Source organism: Colletotrichum tamarilloi (genome assembly GCF_030869305.1).
Source record: "Colletotrichum tamarilloi strain Tom-12 chromosome Unknown Scaffold_45.1, whole genome shotgun sequence".
NCBI classification, from domain to species: domain Eukaryota; kingdom Fungi; phylum Ascomycota; class Sordariomycetes; order Glomerellales; family Glomerellaceae; genus Colletotrichum; species Colletotrichum tamarilloi.
The window spans coordinates 169,197-194,042 of record NW_026849428.1 but is presented as its reverse complement, the minus strand read 5'-3'; the positions used below and the strand labels follow the sequence as shown (position 1 = coordinate 194,042).

At 52.8% G+C, this 24,846-nt stretch overlaps 5 protein-coding genes across 5 annotated transcripts; 2 read left to right on the top strand and 3 right to left on the bottom strand.

The window, feature by feature from the left end:
- Window positions 1-3,442: 3,442 nt before the first annotated feature.
- On the bottom strand, window positions 3,443-3,784 carry CTAM01_10212 (uncharacterized protein; the record flags this gene model as incomplete). The annotated part of the gene is made up of 1 exon (XM_060526228.1): window positions 3,443-3,784. One exon carries the CDS (start codon window positions 3,782-3,784, stop codon window positions 3,443-3,445), a length of 342 nt encoding a protein of 113 aa, XP_060379173.1.
- Window positions 3,785-8,400: 4,616 nt separating this feature from the next.
- CTAM01_10211 (uncharacterized protein) lies at window positions 8,401-9,265 on the top strand (the record flags this gene model as incomplete). The annotated part of the gene is made up of 4 exons (XM_060526227.1): window positions 8,401-8,418; window positions 8,514-8,620; window positions 8,759-8,865; window positions 9,192-9,265. 4 exons carry the CDS (start codon window positions 8,401-8,403, stop codon window positions 9,263-9,265), a joined length of 306 nt encoding a protein of 101 aa, XP_060379172.1.
- A 4,383-nt stretch (window positions 9,266-13,648) lies between these two features.
- Window positions 13,649-13,855, bottom strand: CTAM01_10210 (uncharacterized protein; the record flags this gene model as incomplete). The annotated part of the gene is made up of 1 exon (XM_060526226.1): window positions 13,649-13,855. One exon carries the CDS (start codon window positions 13,853-13,855, stop codon window positions 13,649-13,651), a length of 207 nt encoding a protein of 68 aa, XP_060379171.1.
- Window positions 13,856-20,187: 6,332 nt separating this feature from the next.
- CTAM01_10209 (uncharacterized protein) lies at window positions 20,188-21,622 on the bottom strand (the record flags this gene model as incomplete). Its single annotated transcript, XM_060526225.1, has 2 exons — window positions 20,188-20,530; window positions 20,919-21,622. 2 exons carry the CDS (start codon window positions 21,620-21,622, stop codon window positions 20,188-20,190), a joined length of 1,047 nt encoding a protein of 348 aa, XP_060379170.1.
- Window positions 21,623-22,949: 1,327 nt separating this feature from the next.
- On the top strand, window positions 22,950-24,366 carry CTAM01_10208 (hydantoinase/carbamoylase family amidase; the record flags this gene model as incomplete). The annotated part of the gene is made up of 3 exons (XM_060526224.1): window positions 22,950-23,107; window positions 23,162-23,479; window positions 23,547-24,366. The coding sequence occupies 3 exons, from the start codon at window positions 22,950-22,952 to the stop codon at window positions 24,364-24,366; spliced, it is 1,296 nt and encodes a 431-aa protein (XP_060379169.1).
- Window positions 24,367-24,846: the final 480 nt, after the last annotated feature.

The window sequence follows — 24,846 nt, the reverse complement described above, 5'->3', positions numbered from 1 at the left end:
GGTGTAGATACCGCCTATCATTGCTGTAATTGCCTTGAATGGAGCTGCGACCCGAACGTAAGGCAGCGTGGGTCGATCCTTCAGCCGAGGGATACGGTGGAGAAACCTGGCGAGAAGACAATGAGTGCCGTTCGACTGCCGTGGATCACAAACGGGGTGGTGCGCGAATGCTTCAATCACAGGAACTTGGTCGAGGAGACGTAGAGATACCCGAGAAGTTGTGCCGTGCCGGGGCGGCTGCATCCCTCAACGATCTAGAACAGGAATATATTTCCCTTAGTCTTTGGGGCGACCTTAAGCACACCCTCGACAATACTCGGAGCCCGATAGTGGTATATCATGGCATGTTAGAAGTCTAACGAGGTCTCGTTGCTGCATCACCGGTCAAGGCCTCAAAGTCTAGGCCAGAGGACGGTAGGATTCGTACTCCTACCTTACCCACCCCTTAAGCCCTTGTCATTCTTCAGCAAGCTGCAGTCTGCATCGCCTGGGTACCGACAGGATCGAAACGACGATCTCGGTGCAATGCACCCGGTCAAAACCAATCAGCTTTGATGCGTCGGTCCATATGATCCCGACGTATATTCGTGCATAACCAAAGTCACCAATCAACGGAGACAGCGGCGAGGCACACATCGGAGAGGTCCGCCTCTCTCGCAGGTTCGGTACGAGGACAGCGTTTCAGCGGCCTGTTCAAGGGTGTGTGAATGATGTATCCTGCCGGCAGAATGGCACATCTGGGGCAATATTCCCGCCGGGCGGTGTCATTAATGATCATAGAGTCACACACACTCTTCTCTTTCTAGATAGCTCTCCCCACAGTGGCAGACCAGACAGATGCGGACGGCAACGGGCGGTGGGACGAACCGTTCAGGCGAACCAGCGTGCCGGCGCGAAAGCGAGAGATGGGAAGGTACGGATAATCAACCCGCATACACGGTTTCTTTTTTCCCGGCTGGGCTTGCTGTGCAATGACTCAGTTGACGGCAATTCGGTCGAGTCACAAAGCCGTCTTTTCTATCACACAGCGCGGTGGGACGATGTACGAGCATCCGTACTCTGTACAGTCGCAAACTCGCTGCTTATTTGCTTCCGAACACACGGTCTTCTAAACGGAGGACGTCGGGATAAGCCCGAACGAGGAACGGTCGAAACTCCCGGGCCAGCTCCATGAAAAGAACATAGATTCTAACGATCTGGCCTAGCTGGCGTAGCGACGCGAGGAGCCTGACCAGGGGAAAGAAAACTTGTTTCTAGCGCGCGTGGAGTTTGGACTGCATCTCCCGCATACCTCAGTCATCCGTGGCATATGTTCCATCGAACAGCACTGCACATCTCGAGGCCAGCGGGTCAAGGAGTGACTGATATGTTGACGCACATCCGCATCGCGATCGGCCACGTCAAATCTCCATTGCAGTCACCGCCCCATTCTCGCTCGACCTCTTTGCCCCCTCAGCAAAAGAACAAGATGAAGCCAACGTCGCACCCCGATCATTCCACGTTACGGAGTACAGCGACCGGACAGGAATGGAGCCCGGCTATGGTGTTTGATGAGAGCCCGCTCCCATTCCACCCCCAGGGCCAAAAAGAACCCATATCGGAAATAGAGCCTGCAATTCTTTTACGAATCAGATTCCGGAACCATGCCATTGGGAACCCCCGAGACAGCCCAGCGGATCACGCGTTGATTGGCCTAGCGGCTCGGAGCACTGGGATAGAACGGTACTGGCGTCAGCCACATATGCCAGCCGAGCCAGGCTGCTGGGACTTTTTGCTGCCCTGGATATAGCTGCCGGGGCGGCAGGCGAGATTTGACCCTGACGTGGAGTTTCTACGAGGGGGGGATTGAATGGGTATTCTTTAGGGACGAAATGACGAATGGCGCTGATTCCCTGCTCACTTCCGAGTCTTGACCCAGATGACGGGCGCCATCGCCGGCTGCCAGCTGAGAGAAGAGGAGAGAGAAAACTCTGCACCAGAGGGACGGAACCGCCGGTCGTGATCCACGGCGCTACTCATCAAGCGAAATCCACGCTCAGGCAGGGCACCATAGGCAGAGAGAATGGACACACTGTCACACACGCAACCCATTTGAAAATAGTAGCATGATGGTGTATCTGTATGGTTACGCCCTCCGGCCGCCCAAAGTGAGCAGAACGAATGATCGGCTGCTTCGAGTCCCACCCCGGAGTTGACCGCTGGATCAGCACCGAGCTATCGAAAAGGAAAGGAGGAGGCCACCGATGAGGCCATCGCAGAGCGCGGTATGAGGGCGAAAATGCCTCCCTGCGTGCCAGTGGGAGCATGTTTCAAAATCATCAAAAAGTTTGGTTCGATACTTTGATAGCAGCGTCGGCTATTTTGGACTATCCCGCCCTGTCTATTGTGCAGTAGTGTGATGCCGGCAGGATATCTGCATCACAGGATGGGTTTGATTATGATTAAGGACAGGATTTTGCTACCCTTACACATCAGTAACGTAGGGTAGGTAACCAGGTCTTTCGTGTCTTTGGTTCTTCAACCCGCTCCTCCCACGCGCTAGAAGCGAGCTAGAAACCTCTGCCTGGGATGTCAAGTTCTTCAGAGGGTCAGGACAAGGGCCTTCCCTCGCCTGACTCGTCCAGCGGTCAATCTCACAACCTGCGTCCCCAACAGGGCCACGCTCGTGACAATCTTTAGCGGGCCACAAACCCCTGGACGCAGGTTCACCGGTGTGGAGTAGGGCCTTCATCGAGTCCTCTTTGCGGTCAAGAGGATTTGCAAGACGCCCGCACCACTGGTCCCCTCGAAAGTTTAAACTGCCCAGGGGCCGGGGATAGGCCCAAGGGCCTGCTATCTTCACTCAGCCGTTGAATGCTTAGTGGTCTTGTACTCTGGAAGGCTTCTTGAATTTCACCGGTTGGCTCGGACATATGGAAAAGAACGGTTTCCTCGCATATGAGCTTACTGAAGTTATCACACAAGACATCGGGTTCTGGGCGTTTACGGCACACCGGTCATACATATCGGTCGTAGCTTGAAGTCACTAACATTCGATCTCATCATCGGGCGACGACTAGAAGCTATTCGTCCGACATGCCGAGAGAACAGCTGACTTTTTCCCGCCTCACCTCCTCTGTCGAGACTGGCGCCTACCGATTACAAGACAAAGAAGCGACGTTGGAGGCACGAATATGTCATAACATCAAAGCGTTGACGTGCAGCAGAGATGAGTTCGCGGGCATCGTCATGTCAGTGAGGCACAGAGTTCATGCTCAGGTCAAAGCGAAAAACGCACCCGGGCCACACTGAGACCTACGTCTCACGTGAAGCACTGCCCATTGTCGATCCTGATAGAAAACTCTTGGTATGGATTTGGCGCTTAGAGAAACGTCGGGTCCGCTCGGAGAAGACAGCGTCGGAGAAACGCAGCGCAGCAGGTATGTCGAGCCGCGGCTCTCTGTCATTGATTTTGGAGTACATCTCCAGCCAAGACCAGGACACCAAAGTATCGTCGTTCCCGAGGAAGCAACGCAGGCGGAAAACCATGGGCCCCGACTCGGACCGCAGCATTGAGCTCTTGCCGACACTTGGCTAACATGGCTCTTTTGCTCTCGGGGCAGGCAAACTGACGTCGTGCTGTCGTCTTCTTTGCGGCATCGGCGAGATCGCCGAAAAAGTCAAAAAGCATAATGAGGTTAACTTGCTGCGGGCTCAAGCTTTGCGAGGGGGATGAGTGAGGGTAAGGGTGAAGGAAGGGGAAGGGGGTGGTGGTTTGGATCGTTGGAGATTTCCATTGCAGCATTTGGCAGGCAGCGCACGGTCGATCCGGTCCAGGGTGGATGGAACATGGGCAAAATAGTCACCTAATATTGCTTCCCTCCCAAATTGTTATCCCGTACGGATGGATGCCTTCAGCAAGGCCGGCATCAACCGGTGACAGGTATGATGAGTCAAGTGCATCACTCTCCCGCAAATCTATCAAGAGTCGAGACTTCTCGAGACGAACTCGAAGGGCCAAGCGATAATTAGGTTGCTGTGGGATGTAAAGAGAACGACTGGTCGTTCCCCCCTTTGCCTTCATTCAACTTGTTGACCGGTGGTGGGTCAGACGTCAAACTATCTTCATCGGTCTGGCGAAAGGGAACACCCATCACGTTCTCAACGGGTTTGAACGGGCGAGCTCCTTGCTAAACACGAGGCGCTACCATCCATCCGCGATACTACCGGTGACGGGGCCGGGCGGCAAGCGGCCGGGGCTGACGGAAAGGGCTGCGCCGGTTGATGAGTAGTGGAAGGGGAGAAGCCGTCGACCAGTGGCTCCCCCGTTGAATCGAATGACATTTTCCACGTGGTGAAAGGATAGCCCCGTCGGGAAAACGCCAGCTTGCGGAGGCTGCGGAGCGAAGACGAGCACACACACACACAAAGACAAGCCGAATTTGAAACGTCCCCGAGAATGGGACGATAGTCAACCCGTCTGGGAACGCCTAGCGGGAAGTCCATGTCCGCAGTGGAGAGCCACGTAGAGCCACTTCATCAGCTAGAAGTTCTCTAATATGGGCATGAAGTGGGTGGACGAGGCCACGCGAACAGCTGCAAGTTGCGAGTTGTAACTACTGACCGCTGGCTCTCAAAAGACCCTGGATAGGGAAAACGGAGACGAAAAGATGGATACGATATTAAACCAAAGAAAACAGCACATATTTGCTAGGAAGATGTCGTCAGTGCAGTCACATAAAAGAAGCGGTGACCTTATCAATCTCGTCGGAAATGATGGCCTCTGCATCGGAAGATCCAGGTTCTCACTAGCGTCGGCACCTTGAGAGGTAGCTGGAGCTCGGGAAAAGACAAGACTCACGCACTTGATGTACGGTTTCTGCAGACTGCTTTGAGTGCTGGCTGGTCAGGGCGAGTAATATGGTACGAAATGGCATTGGGATGCGCCTCTCCGTCGTTTCGCCTTGACAAACGATTTCTGAATGATCTCCGCAAGACAGGGGCTGGGCCACGTGCAGACCGATGGGCTGTGTCCCAAACTCTCGCCCATCGATCTGGTTGAAGAAATGAAATAAATGAATACATGAGAAAAAGTGACCTGACATGGCCTGGTAGGCTGGCACGCCGCACGCCCTCGAGCCTTGGACGTGTGGACTGCCGAGGCATAATATGGATGGGGATGTACTTATGCCCCCCAGGCCCTGCCAGAACTGCGGACGCACAAAGACATGCATAAGTTTGAACCCCGGTATATGCCCATTGCATGCGACGGTGCGAGATCCAAAGACTGGGTGGTCTGGGCAGATACTTTCGAGTTCCCGCGCTTCTTGTTACATTTTGCGGAATATTTCTTGACCTCAGCCAAGCCAAGAACAACGTCTGTTTTGCAACTGAAATCCTTAAATGAACTTCTCTCTCTCTCTCATCTCATCGTGGTGAAAGTGAGGCAACTAGCTTGAGTGCCTGCCCCAGAGTCACTAAGTCGTTCTCGGAAAGCGTTCAGCTGTCACACTGCAGCCATGATGCCCGTTCCAGAGAGGACTGGGCTCTACGGATAGACTCCAGAGTCTCATTAGACGTGGGAAACGCTGCCTTGACTCGAGTAGCGCATTACACCACCTCCGGCACCTATCCGTACGGATTCCGCCAGGGAATATGTCTGAACTGCCCGTTGCTCGACGTCGACTGTCGAACCGTTCTTGTCAGTACCGTTCGTGCGTGAAGCCAAGCCCTGCGTCGGCACCGCGCGGCTGCGCCAGCATTGCGTTCTGCATCTACCCTTGCTGTGCTGCATCGCTTTCTCTTTCTCTGTCAGAACTGCCTCCTTCTTTCACGTCCTCGACGCGAGTGCGGGGAGTTGTCTTGTCAAATGTACAATGTACCGGGCTCTAGGGCCATGCACAAGAGGACCGTACCCTTAACCTTTGGGTCTCGTCATTGCCCCTGTCCGGCTCTGTAGCATCGAAGGTCCTAAAGTTCCCAGCCCAGGTGACGAGAATAAGATCAGGGAAGCTGCATTGTTGCCCCCCTCAGTTACATTTCAATCTGGCTTTCGTCTCTGAGTGAACGCGTTCTTGCCCTCCTCCGCACCCCTTGATCGTCTCGTTTCTCAGCTCTACCACGTCCAGTGACGACTCACACCCAGACCCCTTGCACAAGGGGGAGGGTCCCCGGTGGATGTCCCACGGTTTCCGGGCCTTGGTCACTGATGGCACGCAGTGAGAAGCGCACGTTCTCTTGCTTCCATAATCCCTGCCGGGAGCTCGAAAGTCATGTGTCTGGGGACCCATTTCTGATTCGTAATTGGTGAAGAGAGGCCTGGTCAAGGAGACGACAGAGAAAGAGCGTATCCGCACTCCGTAGAGAGGCAACAGCCAGCCCATCGCCAGGCAAGGCACCTTGTCGAGAGAGAAGAGCTGTGAAGACGCACTAGCGTGCAACATCCCGACCAAATCTCCCAAGGTGGTTAGTTTACTCACTGTGAGAAAACTCTCTTTCTCTACCCTCCTGCTTCTGGTATGGCTTGGTGTTTAGCGTCAGCTACTTTGATGGTGGCCAAGGATCACCAACCGTCCAAAGTGCACACTTCAAGCAGCTCAACAGCTGTCTTCTGGCTCGCTGGTCCTCCATCGCCCCCAGTACATTCCCCGTTTTGCGTGGCCCTCCTCCTCAAATCTTGCGCCTTCGTCGAATAGAAGCTCGAGGAGGGCAACGTAGTTTTTGGGGACGAGCCGGTGCCTGTTTCGCTATCTCTGGTCGTGTTGCCGTCCGTGAAGAAGGATCACCCCTGGCGCCAATTAGTCTCGAGAGCCAATTTGGGGCAAAACTGCCCTATGGCAAGCCATGTACGTCTGGCGTGGAAAGCCAACTCAAGCGTCGTTATGGTTTGTTTGGCTACCCGTGGTGCCCGGCCAGCCACCAGTAGAATAGCACGGGTCCATCCAGTGGGTTTTCCGTCCCCTTTTACTTTTCCCACAAACCATGACGCTGAGAGCATCAATGGCTGGCGGCATGAGGGCAAAGATTGCAAAGCAGCACGTACGCACACTGGCGCGGAGGGAAGACCTTTGGCCACCAAACCAAACGAGACCAGGCCGAGCAACCGATGAGAAAACGGAGCCACAAGAGTCGAGGAACCAGGGATCGTTACGTAGGGACTGCGCGGCGCCGGTCTGGTATGCGTACCTGGGATGGTGGGAAGTCGCCCATGTCTCTCGCTGTGTAGGTTCCTTGCTTGGGCTTTGGGTCAGTTTACCTACCCCATACATGTGTCTGACGAACAGATAGACAACATATCCAGTGCTGTGCAGCGGCAGCGTGTGCGACTCGAACTGTGCGTCCATGTATGTATCCATACAGATGTACTATTCCTACGAAGAGGAGGGGAGACTCAGGCACCACACTCCCCCCAGGACGGCCCAAAAACCTACGTACACCCCCCTCGGACCGGCCTGAGCCTGAGGGATTGTGCTCCAAATGGCGACGAGCAAGAGCCTGAACACTGCGCGCACCCTTCCTGTTCGGCTTGCCGCATCAATTGTATCTTTCTGCCCGATCCGTCCGTCCATTCTCTTCTCCCACTCACTCACAAGCCACCTCTATGGCACCAAGTTCCAGTGGCCCACGGCCTGGGTTTCTAACCTTTCTGGAGCCAAAGAGCAAGGGCCAAGGGGACAATCATAATTCTGGGACCATGATGCTTGCTGCCCGTCAGTCTGGTCTGCCCCCCGCCGGCTCTGGCTGGCTAACTAGGACTCAGGTACATCAGTGGGAGCGTGTTTGTGTCTCTTCCTACGGATACTCTCACTTGCCTCGCCCTCTTCCTTCTCCCTCAGTCTGTCTGTCTCTTTGGTCTGGCCCTCCCACTCACCCCCCTTCGTCCCGTTTACCTTACATATACCTCCGACGTAGCGGTACTTGTATGGCCCTGACCTTGCATGACAATCCCAGCTACATTCTTTGCGTGGATTTCCCTGAGCGTCGTCGCCCAGGCCATCTATATACAGAACCTCCAAGCACCTCTCTCACACGCTCTTCACACTCCTCGCCTTGTTCCCCATCCGAATCCACACTCTTGACAATACTTCGCCCCGACCTTTAAATACAAACGCGCCCACCCTTTTCTCGACTTTGACGACGGCTTCACCGTATTTCCAGCTCTATATCGATCTTTTCCCACCAGAACTTCTCCCTCCTTGTTGTTTTCTTCTACCAAGTCTTGAACCTTTCTCGCCAAAGCCCGTATCTGCTGGCCACCACACACCCCTGACTGTACGACTCGGATCCCCGCCGCCACTGGTTTACACCGTACTCAACCCATTTCGACTAATACCCGCCGCCTGGGTTTTTTTCCTTGTCCCTTCGGATCTACCTCCGGTCACCACGTCCCACGAAAAACACAACACCCAGAAAGCAGCAGCAATGTGCAACTACACTCAAGTACGTCTCGACCAACAAACAACGCATCTTCCCGACGATGATGGATATTTGCTATTCACGCCAGGACTTTGGATTGACATCTTGGTGCCTCACAGAGAGAATTTCACTGCGGCCACGTCCGCTGGATCGTCTCGCGGTGGTGCCCAGTCTACACTCGCACACAACGACGCTGCCCCCCGTGCGTGACACATTTCGAGTACAGGTACGTCCGCTGTCGTTTCTTTTTCCCTTCACCATGGCGCCCTCTTGCAGATCTTGACGGATGAAACCGAGTCATTCTTCCTCGCCCTTCCTCTCTGACTCTTCTCTTGGACAATATACTGACGTGCATCAAAAATAGGGGCGATGAAGTTTGTGGTATGTCCTCTCTCCACGGCAACGCCGTCCTCTATCCTTCCTTTGCTCTTGGAGAGTCGATCATCGCCCATTCATCCACGCCGGGCAGGGGTGCGTGCTTCTGCTGTGTCTGTCTGCTGCCACGGAAATGGGATTGTGTCTCCAACTCCACTCTAACTCCAAGCACCTGGAATTGGGACTGGCATGGGGGTGTATGGCAAGGAAATTTGGCCCGCCCAGTCTCCCTGTTCACCCTCTCCTCTCAGAGCCAGAGAGCATAGAGCAAGCCAAAGCATCGATCACAGACACAGCAGCAGCAGCAACCCTTCCCCATGTGGCGGTTGATGCGGTTATTCTCTCAGCTTTCTTTTCTCTTTTGCCTTTACTACCCTGCACTTCCGTTCTAGACTTTGGAGCTAACATGTGTCTCATCGTAGGCGAATGCAAGCCTTCAGCACCGATCGTGTGGGAGAGCATGATCAGACGCAATAACACGCCAGTCGGATTATAAGGTCATCGTCGAACCAAACCGACGAGACCCTTTTTCATCATTCCCTTCATCCACCATTTTTTAGACAACATTCCGATCCAGAAAGGCCCACGCCCGGGGTGCAGATCCAGTCTGCAGCACGTTCTCTCTATCACATCTCACATTCTACCACGACCGCTTTGGCTCTGTCCCTCCAGCCTTTTGGGACAAAGTACAACACCAAAGAGATGAGATGAGAGAAAGATTGTGCAAGACAATTTCGTCAAAGCTTTCGCCTATACCAAATTTTTTTTTTTTTTTTCATCTTCAACGATTGTTTGATACTTGGCAACCTCAAGCAAGCGCCGCGTCACACAGCCACACAAACAATACGCCAAGCATGGCCCTAGTCAAAGGGAGCGGTGGCCAGGTTCGAGAGACGACAATTACACGGTACCGGTGTATTTGGCTCCGGGGCCATCACCAACCTTGGCTTGGGCACATCGACGATGCTGCATCGCGCTAAGGCAGCCTTCCGCGACATTTTGTCCATATGGACGGGCCCTTTCACCAAGAAACCGACGCCGTCTCCAATTTGAATTCCCGTCTGCATGGCTTCGACGGGACCGATGGAGGGATGATGGCTGCACACACGCAGTAAGAGGGGGACGGATGAGGGGTCTCGACCATGCTGATCCCACATGATGAGCCAAGCAACACATTTGCATGGCTCACGCTGTAAGAGGAGGAATATTTTATCATCATTGAAAGAGGGGAGGGAAGAGGGAGATTTTTTTCGGAAAAAAGAAAACACAGCAAGGTGCAAACCTGCATCTCACTCACGGCGTTTGCGAATTCGAGCATTGCGGACAGGACGTTACGGCGCTGACACGGAAACGAGCATTTCAACAATTTCCTTCATTTTTCTGAGTAGCAGGAGGAAAGGCACCAACAGGCGGGAAAACAACACAGAGAAACAAACCGCCACACACAGCCAGCAACAGCAACTTTGTGTGGACACGAGGATCAGCAGCACGCGGAGAAAGTGCGGAATCATGGGTTATTTGGACGGGAGGGTCCGCAAGGGTGGGAAGCAGAAGAAGAGACGGCGTCGCGGACTATTCAACTTTATTCGGGCGCCTACGCCGACCACGGCACCGGGCTAGCGGCGGCTCTCCCCGGTCAAGCAAGACGAGACGAGACCGTCTACCCTCCATCACGGCATCTCTCGCTCAGTCTTTCCTCTGTCTGCTCATGGTCGGTCAGGTCGTGCATTAGCCGACGTGGCCCGCGTTTGTCTCGGCTCCCGACTTTTATCACCTCCACACACCTACTTCACTCTCACTCTCACTCACACGTGTTGCGATAAAAGCACTCAACGGTTTTCAACCGCAGACACTTGGCAGCATTTTCATCCGGCGATGATTTCATTATGTTCTTGATTTCGGCGTGTTTCTGATTGGAAAGCAAGGGAAAGTGAATTGGAGTTTGGGATAAGGCACCAGCATGTTTTTCATCGTTTGTCCTGCCACCACACGGCGGACTGGGTAACGGGAGTTTGCATACACATCTTTTCTAGTTACTTTTGCTTATGGCCTCTTACAGTCCCCTCCACCCATCACCATTTCGGATGGTGTAGAGGGAAGAGAGCGCAAACAATTTTCCTGTACTTACATACCCACCAATACCTCGTCACAGATTTTTCACCAAACAGATGGATGCACTTTGGCAGCACAGCACAAACGGCGCAGTAGCGCTGATACCAGAAAAAAAGAGATTTGAGAAAACTTAGATACCTACTTTACACTACTTGCGTGTTCACTCCTCATCAAACCCTTGCCTCTTTTAGCGAAAGCTCACGTCTCTCGTGTTCATGTGCCCCGAATGCTTCCCAAAGCGCGGCTTCGTACCTCGCAGAATGTGGGTTTCCGTGATACTTTTCGAGGGATTTCACACTACGGAAGAAAGCGCAGGAAAAGGTTCAAAGTGCGTGCAGTAGCCGACATTCTGCAGCGTTCAACCGCCCTGCACACATACCTTCGCAAGTATACACACGTACATCCACACCCGACGCCATTTCATCTAGCCCACCCAGTAACTCTCCATAGCCGTCCCTCTCCGGAATCCATCCTCGAACATGAGATGACACGGCCAGACACGCCCGGGCCAGAGAGGAACTAGAGCAAAACAGGGTCTCCATATACCGAGCAACACTGACTGGGCAAATTTTACCGCTTTGGTACACGCAACGAGGGTTACATGGTTCGTGAAATAAAGCGTGCTAATTAGGAGGGGATGATTCAAGAGTGGGTTTGGACTAATAGGTACCTTCATGGGCCATTTACCATTCATTGCAAGGCGAGACACGACAGGGCTTGACAGGGAAGAGTGGAGAGGGGCTTTTTTGGTTAGCTCGACCACTACGAACGAAGTACACACACGTCACAGGGTTGGTGCTTGATGTGCTTAGTGCTGTAACGTGTGGGAGGGACCAGAGAGAGGAGCAAGGGTGTGTGTGAGTGAGCGACTGAGAGAGAGTGTGTGTGTGTCTGTCCGTCTGCATGTGTGTACAAGGGGAGGGGAGGCATGTACGCGCGAGGAGGATTGACCGGTGAAGCTGCACTGCAGTGGCCCGCCGTCCTCTCGTTGGTCGTCGTGTTACGAGATGTGCCGAGCAAAGCGTGAGAAAGGCAGACCGAGCTTATGGACAATGGGACCGGTGGGAAATGAGACAAGTCATAGGGGAATCAGGATAGCAAGGTGGTGATGTCGGGCAATTTTGGGTTCTGTTGCGCTGTCCGGGCCTTGTGTTTGACCGTGAGCAAACGGGTCGAATTTGGGTTGCTAAGAAACAAGCGGCGGGCAGTTTTCTTTTGAGCGGGTGGTGATGAAATCAATGGCACACACACCACGCAAACGATACTTGACACTGACGGCCGTCAGCCATCCCTTTGCGGCCCGATGCCGCCCACTCTGGACTGACCGATATTACAGACTAGACGTCCTCGGTGAGGGATCAGGTGTAGAACGAGTGGGAGTGCCAGGGTCCCGGACGAAGGAGCGACTCCCACGGCATCAGATGGGGTTGTTGGCGTGGGGTGAGAGAACGTTTCGTTGGACCCTTTCAGATTTGTCCATTCCGTCACAGAAAAGAAGCCCTCCCTCCCCGTCTATAGATACCGAATCCAGGTTGGCTCGTGGCACGTATTTGGGCATCTAGGGTCCCGCAAGCCACCACGCCTTTCTCGAGCAGTAGCGTGGTGGCTGTTTTTTGGTGCTTCGGAACTTGGAACAGCTCGACCTGCTCGACGTGGGAGAACGTGGGATCAAGAAGGGAGAGGGAGGGGGGTGGGGGCTAGTGGCAGTTAGTATGCACGACGGGGTATACCAGATGGTCATCTGAAGGTGTTTCGAAGTGCCTCCCGCGCGCTGGCCCCCGTCAACGACATTGATGAACGGTGTGAGGTGAGGTTTTGCGTCGTGGGGTGTAAGTGGGCATTGGCGATTTCACGCCAGAGACCAAGTTGGGCACACAGGACCATGGGACAATGGGCTGCCTCTCATTCAAGTAAATGCGGCTGCTGGCAGTTGGGATGCCGTGCATCGAATCGCAGCTCAGCTGATGAGAGAAAATGGGTCGGGCACCGTCCAGCGCAATTGTACAGCAGAGCAGAAGCATTACAGATACGATAATGATATATCTGGCTACACGTCATGTAAGGATACATTTGATGATGCGCTGCGACGCAAATGCGAGAGCCCATCAGGCACGACGGGCCCCTCATTGGCGTACCTGTTGGGCTCTGTGCGACACTGTATGTTGTCTCTGGCGCTCTCGTTAAGCTGTCTTATGAGCCACGGGGCGTTTGGTGCAGGGCCTTCGAAAATGTCTTGGGCGTCGGCATGGCACATCAATGATTCGAGGTACATGTGAGGCGCGCGCGTGTGTCTGCGTGGGATATGTGAGAAGAAGTGTTTAGGGGGGTGAGGGGTGAGAGTCTGTATGTTGTACAGGAAAGTGTGCATGTGAGCTCGCTCACTACGAGTATGAGCATGAGACTGACAGTGAGAGTGAGCCTGAGCATTGAAACATTCGGTATGCCCACTCATGACGATGGGGCATCAACACTAACACACGCTTCGTCCCGATTTCCAGTCTAGTCTCTCGGGACTGTACGAAATACTCGGCCTTTCCAAGATGACCTCTTTCAAGTTGGGTTGTGAACTTCTGGCAGTACACGCCGGTTCGGGCCACTCTAACGGCCTTCAGCCAAGCGACATTGGCAATGAAAGGCTTCATCAGTTGGCCCAACGGCGCCGTCCGGCGTAGCCCGCAGAGGTGAAGCACATGGCACTCAAAGACATGGCAATCTAGCCTAGCCCAAGTTCTAACTGCCACGCCGGGCGATCAATATCGCAACCTGCTCAACTTGGGTGACCGGTGAAGGTGTGGATCTTGTCTCCTCCCTCCGTACAGAGAAGTCTCTCACCCTTTTCATCGTTTGCAGATTGATTCGACGCCAAGCCGGCTACGCTGGATAAATCCGTTGTCAAGCAGCATGCGGGTGTCAAAGAAGCTGCGCGTCGCAGCAAGCAAACGGCTTTTTTTTGGTGCTGCAACTCGGTCGTCATGAGGCATCATCGGCCCCCCAGAGTGAATGAAAGAAAGGGTGGGCCGAAAATGGGGTGTTTGCCATTATTGTAAGACTGTGTGAAGTACATTCATGGTTGTTGGCCAGTTCTTGAGGCCGCATTTTGATTGCATTCGCGCCGGATCAACAGTGCATTGCGCGTCTGTAGGGCAAAAGCTAGTGGCACCTTCTTCGAAAGCTTAGGTAGAACACACTTTTTCGTGTCTTTCCAAGCACACGAGCTCACGTAGCAGTCAAGCACTACCGGATATCGTGGGGTTGAGAGGAGGGTAGGGTGCAACTCAAGATACCCAAACCTGCTGTGTTCCCGTACTTGATGCTCGGTTTCCGCCGGTTGAGCTGAGGAAACTGACTTCCAGACTGCTGAAGCTCTTCACACCCTTCCCGGAGAATGCGCTGCTGCATGGAGCTATGGCCATTGGACGGACAGGGCCGTTGCATCCCATCCCATCCCACATTCACGTCGCAACGGCAGTTAAAAGTAAGATGAGATGCCGGGGTGAGACTGTCATCTTGTCGTCAGAAATTGACCGGTACGGATACAGGCGCAACAAATGAAAAGCTTACATGTCGCAACTCGCAAACACGCAAGCAAAGTGAGTGACTCGGGATGATGAGTGGTTTCGTTCAAAAATTTCAGGGATGTCGTCCTTCATCTGGATGCTTGGGCCGTTGGAAAGAGTTTGTCCCTCAGTCATAGCCTATGGCAACTTAGCCGTGTGTGCAACCGATGAAGACCTCGAGGGGTAACCCTCACAGGCCGAGAATGTCGCATCTGCCCCCCTCTCTCTACCTCTTTCCCCGTGGTGGCCTGCTTGCTCTTCGCGCCTGTCACATATCATATCCCCTAGTAGATCTGAAGGCTGCTTATCTGCCGTCACCAGCCTTCTTGTCACCTTCTCGAAGGGTAAAGCCCCCCCCCCCCCCCAAAAGATGAACAGAGCGTCTCCGGATGCGCCTAATTGCTGAAGATAATTATGATAAGATTAGCCGGGCAAAGTCGATATCATCAGACTGGTGGTATCTTGAGTGGCATGTCGTGACAGCATCTTTCCTCTGACCTGGCCGCGATAACAATCTGCCAAGGGAGAGAGAGTGTGAGATGGTCCTTTGCACCTCGACTGGTTTCGGCGTGTCTCGTCCCGGGCTCTGCATTTGGTGGTTTTGCGCGGAATCCTCCCCATTGAAACGATTCTTGTGGTCGCCCGTCACCTGATTGACTTTGGCTGCACCATCTAGGCCGAAATGCAAACCAGCAAGCCACCCCCGAAAAGGTTGCGACGGGCAAGCTTTCTGGACTGGACACTCGCTCATCGGCATCCCTGGACTTCGTTCCCCCCTCGCCCTCATCCTCACTCTCGACCCCTCCCCTTCTCAAGTTCTCCCCAGCACTCGTTTGATTGACCGGTGCGGGGCCTTTGAAGCACTTGTGTCACTGTGTATTTGAAATGTAGCTCGGTTCAAGGTGGCCGCCAACTCGAGACAGGATTTCTATGGTCCATCATTGCAGACCGCTTATTAGATGGCAAGGCTCTGTCGGTCTGTCCAAGCGTCTAAGACCGCAAACCCACAAACCCCCGCAGATATTCTAACTGGAGAAGAACGATCCCGAGCTGGCTGATCGACCCTTCGTCATATTGTCGTCGTGCCGAGCTTCCTCAACGGTCTGTTGCCTCCGAACCCCAGGTCTCCACTGTTGCCGAAATGTTAGTGGGCAATGCGGTTTTAGTTATCCGACCTACGGATATTTCTGCAAATTTCCAAAGTGACGAGCCAGACAAGCCGCATGTCGCCAGCGACATCCACATCCCGAGACGCCCCGTCGCGCGGTGTTGCAGACAAAACGTTCAGTGGATAGCTATCACTCAAAACGTACCGGGAGCCCCATCTCAATTGGGGGCCACAGTACCCTAGTTGCCGACACATGCGAAAGGATGGGATACCTAGGTGCTAGTTACGGAATAAAGAATTTGAGCTTCATCATGTTTCCGGACTCTGGCTTCTTAGGGGTTGACGTAAGGCCATTCCGACCTTCTTCAGAAGGACTTTACGACCGACCGAGTCTTCGAAGAACCGGGGTCTATATTAGCATCGCTTCGGTCTAAGATATTTGACTTGTCGAAGGATCGTTGATGAGGGGTAGCATGAGAACATGGAGGGTTTCTACTGGCAAAGCTTGCTCACCGAGCCATCCCTCTAATTCCGGGCTGCTCCAAAGCATCCAAAAATTGGACAAGCCAGGCAGGTGTACTGATCCGGGTGAATGTCGGCCACGCTCATTCATGCCCGCTGAACCTGTACGACCGTCAACGAGATGCACCCATCCCAGGAGTAACGAACCTAGCTCTGCACACCCTCCCAAGATGTCCTTCCTAGGTACTCCGTACAGTTTGACGGCGGCTCTGCGAGTTCCAAATCCACAGATGAACGACATTCATTTCTCATCTTCCGTCACCTAACTTCGGTGAGCGATACGCCGCATGTACGCAAAGCTCTTCGAAAGGGAATCGTCTGCTGTAGCCCGGCCATCCCGCGGAAATTTGAGACGGGCAGGCCTTGGTACCGAGCGCGGCGGGCACGGAGCCGTCGCCGCAGATGTTGCCATAGTTCGGCCACCCTGTTGAGTCTGTTATGCAAACGTGCCCCTACAACATCCATCAACAGACAGAAACACGTGACCGGAGCTCGCCCGAGTGTTATGTATCTGTACTTCGGTTACTTCAACTCAGTTAGTCCCTTAAGTCCAGGGCAAGTGTCAATCATGGTCCCCTAACATGGATCGGTCTCCGGGAGGATTTAAGATTCTCACAAGCGCACGGTGGCTCTTCCGGCGACTATGTACACTACTGGCAGCGAAGAAACGGTTCAATTAACAAACGGGAATGCCAGGGGCCATTGCATTGTTGTCTCGTTGCTCCACAATGGCAACTGGAGGTTATTAATATTACCCTGTATCCATATAAGTGTACGTGCGGATAAAGGTCTCGTTTGTGCATTTATACTTCTGCCACTTCATGAGTACCCCAATACTGCGGTTGATGTTCTACCCTTGGAATGGCGCAGCAGCAGCTGAGGCATGGAGATCGGCAATCCGCCAGCAGCAAAGTTGGTGGTAGTCGGTGAGGGAGATGACGTGTCGAACTTGGAAAATGAGCAATACGACCGCCGCGTGCCTCTCAAGTTGACGCTCAGGCGGCCAGGAGGAGGGTCCGGCTGGCGGTGAGACCGAACACGCTATTCACGGTGATGAGAAGAGAGTACCCGTATGACTGAATGCGTGAATAGACCATCCGTATCAGAGCGGTACAATGCCTTTTGAAATCCCCAACTTGGGGAAGCACTACGGAGTACACAAAATGCATCTCAGCATAATGCACAAATGGCACCTGGCTTCCTCGCACCAACGTTGGGCCCCAAATGAACCAGCCATCCAGCCAGATATTGAGGGGCGGTCTGCTCTGCCTCAATTCATCACCAAGCATCAAAGGCTTTGACACTGCTACAGGCAAGCCTTTTCTTATCCCTGCCCAGCGAGCAAATCTCCTCAAACTTTACGGGTCCAATTGAGTATAGCACAGCCGGAACTTTTGCAAGCCTACGCGGTACTCACCCAAATCTGATCCAGGCACGCCAGGGCAGCCGATACGAGTGGGCTCCAACTGACAGCAATCCACCGGGGCTCGACCGCTCGACAGTCGGAGACTCCCGCTCAACCTCATTCACTTTTCATCTCCAACGCCCAAGCGTAACTAATTCTGCTTCATAGAACCCCTCATCCCCGAGGCCTCGACCACTGCTCTTCGTCGCTGAACCGCCATGGCCTCCGTTCCCCCCGGTCATCAAAAACCGCTTTAGGGGCCTTGACTGCCCTGAATTGATGTCTTGCAGCTGTCAGGAGGGTCCTGGATATTGCTGATGTGACTCAAACCCCCCGTTCGACCCGCTCAGAGCACCCTGTCCAATATGCTGATCCTGCCTACTCTGCTAGGGGGGCCGCAACGTCGAGGCCGCACCGAATGCAACGGGGACAAACAACGAGTTTCCTCGTTGCATTCGAGAAACGATCTCCGCAAAGCGACTCGCAGGTGTCATTGCTCATGTGACGAGTTCCGGCCAGGGTGCTACATATAGAGTTTGCACGTTTTGGGTGGGTGTTTGGGCGTCAATCCTGCCACTTGTCTATGGATACGGATATGCCCATTGCCCCCGTCCTCCACTTTCCAGATTGAAGGGAGCTTTTGAAAAGGGCCGTACTGGGTCTCCCAGCCCTGCCAGACTCCTCCTATCTTTGACACGTCCGGAAGGATATTCAATAGAGGCGCCCCTGGCTAAGGACGAATGTATTCGTACATGCAAAGTAACCGTACAGCCCAAATATCGTGACCTTGCACAGTGCTCAAGAACAATGGACAAGGATCAGGTGTATCAGCTTCCACCTCACTCTCGCAGGCTTTGATATTCAACGTGGCTTACCGTCAAGTACTGAAGGTGTTTATTACTGCCTGAAGGAAAAGGGTCGACAGGTGAGGGTTATTTTTTTCAATGCGTGGGCCTGCAGCTGTCATGGAATCCCAATCCCGATTCCCCAGCGTGAAAGGCCCTTGAAACCCAAATCATGCAGCCTGTCTCATAGCCGAAGAGTAAATTTTGCCCGGACGGCGAGCCGGACCGACCGGCGCATCCAGCTCTAGAGCACGGGGCCGAAATGGAACAACACCCCGCTCCGCCAGCGGCATCGTGAATGGAGAAATAGTGTAAAGGACACGACTTTGCGCAAGAGCAAGACCGACATCGTGTTGATACTGTTTCACACGTACATTGCTTTATGTATCCATAGATTTTGTTAATTGGACATCGTCGAGCTGGGTCCGCTTTCTGACCAAACTTGCTAGGGCATCTGAATTGCAGGTCATTCATGAGATACAGCAGTTGGGTTCCTCTCCAGTCTCTTATCTGGGACGACCGCCCATGACTATCTGTGAGGTGCAAACTCATATTGGTTGTCATTTTCTATCCTAACACCCCCACTGGTCCAGGCTATGCCCCCGTCTTCAGACGAGCGAGGTATACAGATCTATGAGAACGAAGGTTTGTTCGAAGCGAACATGATACGAATCGTTCGTTCCCAACATATGCAGGCTAATTCAGCCCATCCAGCCAGATAACAGCCACACAAAGGCGGAAATGGCATTATGAGATTGGCTGGCTGGGCGCTTGCTTCTCGGTCACTTGGCGTTGAATACAGCCGTGAAGCTCACTTGCGCTGTCTCCTGTTGGCTGTCTAGACGAGCTGATTGCTAGGAGCCCGGGAGATCCATGCAGAATTTGGTCTCCAACATCACTTGATTCGATGCGTTTTGTGATAGCTGGCTTGTGTGACGTGATAGAAGGTGCGCTCTGCAGGTGGTTCGCTGCAAGCCGCTGTCTGTTTTGCTCTAGTATTTATGCAAGCTTGACAAGTCTGCAGTCCAGGTTGCTGCATCTATCGTACGAACACACCGTCATTTTTTGTTGATGTGGAGTCATACCTGCACACGCCCGCAAGGTAGACTGCTGGTTGATCCGATGCATGTGCTAAATTATGCTCCGATGAGATCACGATGCTGACACAACCCAGGGGGTGACGGGAATCGTTGACGATCAAGAGGCACATGAAATTGGGGAATCCAATAAATTCCCATCTGAGTATGGAAAAGGTTCGGACCTTTGACCGACTCCCCGATGTCACCTCGTTCCGCTGCGGTCATCGTCTTAATACAGACATTATCCCGCTCATCTCATGTAAGTGCCGCCAACCAACAACCAACACAGCAATCATCCAAAGCCCAACGATGAGATGGATTATTTTGCAGCCACCAAAACGCAAAGACCCCTGCTGAAATCACACAGTTTCCGCAATCTGTTAGAGCTTCTATACATTTTCTTCTCACAGCCAAGCCGTCATATCTTGGTTTCCTCCAATGGTGGTTGAGCCAGTTTCCAGGACCCCGGGTCTAGAGTTGCGTGGCACACACCATGTTGTTGGTGCTCGTCGCGGTTTACAAGCCGGCCAGTAGATCTGCATCGGTGACAGATAACGGGCGTCTCAAGTCTCGGCGGCCGACGCTACCTCGATCGGGCTGTGAGAGGTCTTGAATATCCCTAAGCCATTTTCAAATTTCAACGGTTCTACCAAATTGTTGTCGCTGTCTTGATCAAGGGGCCCTAGTCTAACGGAGTGGCAGAATATGAGTGAGTGATGCGGCCTGCCGGAAACCCGGGCCAAGAACTCTTCATCGACGAGGATCGCGATCCTCCATGTTATTCCCGAGATCATAACCTTTTCTTTGTTATTGGCGCGGTTGACTTCTTGACCGATATTGCAGAAACGAGCCTACCGTCCGGGAGGACTTGCTCACTTCTCCGCACTCCTGCGAGAATGAACGGATACGCGGTGTCGCAAGCCAAACACGTCGTCATGAGAAAGATGCCCATGAGATTGACGAAGAAACCATGGGCCTCTGGCCAGTACCACCAGAGCAGACCGGTTGAGCCAATCCAGCCGGTGAGGGTGCCAAGTGCCCTACAGAGCCTTTCGAACAAGTGATCAGCATAAGATGTGTGCTCATATGACCCGAAACCCCCTCTCACCGAATGCAGCGGGTGCTTATCCTGACTGAGCAAACATGGCCGTCCAAATACGACAGAATGAAAGGAACGATGAAAACGAGAACCGGGAAAGAGACCCCACACGTCAGAGCAACTCCAGCGGCACAGCATTCGAACCCATGACCTGCGGATAGCTCTTTTGGAATAGCATCAACACGCGTCAAGATGACACGTTTCGAGGATGAACGAGAAGAGGAAGCGGGTGTGAGTATATCGCACACCGGTGGCAGGGGAGACGACGCAAACACGGCATACAGTGAGATATTCTGACCCAACACGTCGGTGACCCTCATCACGTATGGATGTTTTCTCATGAGACGAGACAAGCCAACCCGCCCACCGATCGGATGAGGCAAAGACAGCGAAGGAGGCCCAGACAAACGGAAAACACTCACCAGATCGCATAACTCGCGCCCCCAGAGTGACCCCTGACGAGCAACATGGCAAGACATCCCGTCCCAAGGGCGAACTGCGCCAGACCAGCCGTCCAGAACGCGAGCTCCGTACAATCGAATCCCTCCCGTCCGGCCCACCACTTGCCACTCTTGTCTCCGTGCCCGGTACCGGGCGCCGACAGCCACCATTCCGCGACAGCGTAGTTCGCCGCGCAACCAAGGGCTACCATAGTCGCAAGGATAGCGCCGATATTCTTCGCGACGAGCGGTGCGTGGCGCCACTCGTGTTTCGCGTTCTTGAGGGTCGTGTAGACGAGCGGTACGTCAAGAAGTAGCCAGACAAGGAAGCCGAGACGTTCGAGAGGGTGTTCAGCGACGCGAGCTGCGTAGATGAGTTCCCAGGAGAGGTTCAGCGCAAGGGCGAAGAGGGGCATGCCGTATGATTTTGTTCTGTGGGAACGAATTGACATGAGTACATAGCACATGTCCCAGAAGATGGCGCCTGTGATGAGAAGGGCTCCGGAGGCTGGCACGACCCACGAGGGGACGTGAGGGGGAGGCGTGTCCGTCAGACCCATTTTGAAGGTGGTGATCTGCTCAGATGCGCCGATTTGGGTGCCTTCGGACTGATGGTGATCGTTGCAAATTGTGATAGGGTTTGGGTTTGGGAAGAAATCAGACCATAGTAAGCGATCAAGAAGCATGTCTGCCTAAACGCCAAGGATACTCTGTCAGCAGAATGGACAAGCACCATCACCCACTGTTGGATTGACTAACTGAGAAGAACACCTCATGCTTTTATTGGCTTCGTGTTAAGATGGCCTGAAGATAATTCTAGTTCAGTAACCCTTCGTGCAGGCACCTCGTCAAAGAGCGCACTCAAGAGACAAAACCGGGCTAACGCGTCCAAAACGCGTCCAAGTTTGACGCGATGCGGTGCGAGATTTGAAGGTCTCGTAAACTCCAATGATTCAAAATCGCGTCTGTAGCATACAGCCGCTCGTGAGACGCACTTCGGCGGTCATCGGTACAGCTGTTGGTACATAGGTACTAAAAGTGGCGAGTGGATTATCACCACATCCGCATCTGTAGTGTAGTGGTTATCATCCTTGCCTTCCATTCCTATTCGGAATAGCAAGGGACCCGGTTTCGATTACCGGCGGATGCATCACGCGGATGATTTGATTTTTGATTTTTTCCTCAATTCAGGCAAAGAAAGAGAACCTGGTCAACTGGCATCGCTAACACATCTAGTTCAATTGGCTTTGATTTGTTGTTGGTATGTTGAAGGCCCAGAATGGCCGTTTCGGGCATGAATCAAAGCCAGAAGCAGGTTGATGTTGCGTTGAGAGGACTGGAAATGCCCATCAAGGATGGGTATAAAGCCAAGTTGAAGTATGTAACAAATAGTAGCCTTCTTCGTGACATTCCAGCCAGAAGGAACCGAAAGAGACCGTCCAATAAAGAAGCCTCATCGATATGCAAGGCTAAACGCAAATACGCCGCAGATGCTTGATTAACTGTATGCACACACGCAAGCTCAACATCTACGCCAATGCAACTACGCAAATTTAGAACAATATTTTATAGAATCTTTCAATCACTATTTCTGCATAAAGGACGTATCCTTTGTCACGATGCTGCTTGACAGGTTGGCTAGACTTGAAGTTACTAATGGTCAACAAAAGAGAGAAACTCGCATGTTTCCTGTGCCATCAAAGACTATTACGTCGGCAAGACTGAATAAACTTTTCGAAAATGGATTGAGAGAATGAACTCGGTAACTCTACCCATTTATTCTGTTATTGCCCAATGTCTGCTACCTATCGTGTCAATCGATGAAGCTGTCACCGAAATCCACTGCCGGGGGGCATGATACCTACCCCTCACTCAGATTGTCGGCACTGCTTCCGAGATAACGGCTTTTACCCGAGTGGTAGCCCAATGATCGTCGTCCAAACCACAAAACGGCATGCTTTGTCTACAGAATTGAACATATGGTGAAGTCGCATATCAAATCATCGCGACAGGATGTTCCCAAGAAGGCCATCAGCGCCTCAGGCATTCTACTTCGTGCGCCGGTCGTCGACCTTTTCCCGAGGCTTGTCAGGTCTTAAGATCAACGCCGATCGTCTCCAAGAAACAATTCACCATACTTGCCAATGGGGAGCGGCTTATCGATATGGCAGGTAAGCCTAGTCATCCTTCCGAAGGAGCCTCTTAAATCGCTGACAACTCACCAGAGGCCCAAATGAAACTGGCATGGCCCGGCTGACTCTCTCAGATGAAGATGCCACCGCGAGACGATGGTTCATAGAAGAGACGCAGAGATTGGGTTGCGATGTTAAAGTTGATCAGATGGGCAACATCTTTGCTAGGCAAAGAGGATCACTGGGCTCAAAACTGCCCATGACTGCGATGGGCAGCCATTTGGATACTCAGCCCCAAGGCGGTAGGTACGATGGCATCCTAGGGGTCGTTGCTGGTATCGAAGCACTTAGAACGATGAAAGAGAATGGCTATCACTCTAAATTCGATATTGGAGTCATCAATTGGACAAAGTACGCAAATCCAGCTTCCGCCCGTCGAGCCCCTCATGGATTTAGATTCGCTGACTTAGCCCCATAGTGAAGAGGGCGCCAGGTTTCCTGGCACAACAGTCTCCTCCAAAGTCTGGGCAGGAGAAATACCAATACAAAAGGCTTGGGATCTGAGAGATGTTTCAGATCCCTCCATCACAATGAAGTCAGAACTCGAGAGACACGGATACTTAGGGAACACTTCGTGTTCGGCAACTCAAGGTTGCCCGGTAGGGGCGCACTTTGAACTACATATCGAACAAGGTCCTTTGTTGGAATCCAGAGGGAGAAAGATCGGAGTTGTTCGAGGCGTACAAGCCTGCAGATGGCTCACTTTTGCCGTAGCCGGCCGGAGTGCTCACTCGGGTACGACGCCTTATTCAGCGAGGAAAGATCCGCTATTAGCTGCGGCGAAGATGATTGCGGCCTCGAATGAACTGGCCCAGACATCTGGGGCTTTCGTGACCACAGGAATCATCAAAGTTCCTCCGGGATCGTCGACCAATGCAGTTGCTTCGCAAGCAACGTTCACACTTGATATTCGCCATCCAGATAATAAGACCATCTCTGAGGTCCAGGATCAATGTCTCGCCTCTTTCCAGGAGATCTGCCGCGAAAACGGCGTGGAGCTGAGCTGGAGCATCGATGTGGATTCCCCCGCCACCACTTTTGATGAGGACTGTGTGTGGGCTGTCGAAACAGCAGCGAACGGTATCGTGGGACACGATGGCTGGCTTCGTATGACGAGTGGCGCGACACACGATAGTGTGAATACGAGCAAGCATTGTCCAACAACGATGATATTTGTACCCTGCAAAGACGGTATCAGTCATCACCCAGAAGAGTATTGCAGTCCGGAGGATTGGTAAGTCATGATCGTATTCGAAAGGCAAGGAGTCATGTACTAAAGGTTGGTGTTATCTAGTGCTTTGGGGGCGCAGACACTTCTCGATTCTGTCATCATTTACGACAACAGGAGACTAGCAAAGCTTCAATAGTTGCCCACGACGTCAACTTAGAGCCAAATTACTCGGTCTCTTGAGCTTCTGCGGACGAGCAGTGAACACAAATCAATATCATTTGAAATCGCCAACTTCTGCATTCATTGCTACATGCAATTAAAGCTTGAAAAGAATGACGAACATGATTGACAAACAAAACAGACAAAATATGAACATTCCACGCCTCATGGGATACATTTCACCGCCTTGCTTCTAGAACACAAAAGCACCATCGCTACCTTAAAACTATTGACTCAACGGCTGTTTTCTGTGCTCAAGAAGGATCCAATTTTACACAAAGCCGTATATGATAGGGCCCAGATATAGCCCGACCGTAGTTTGAGTTAC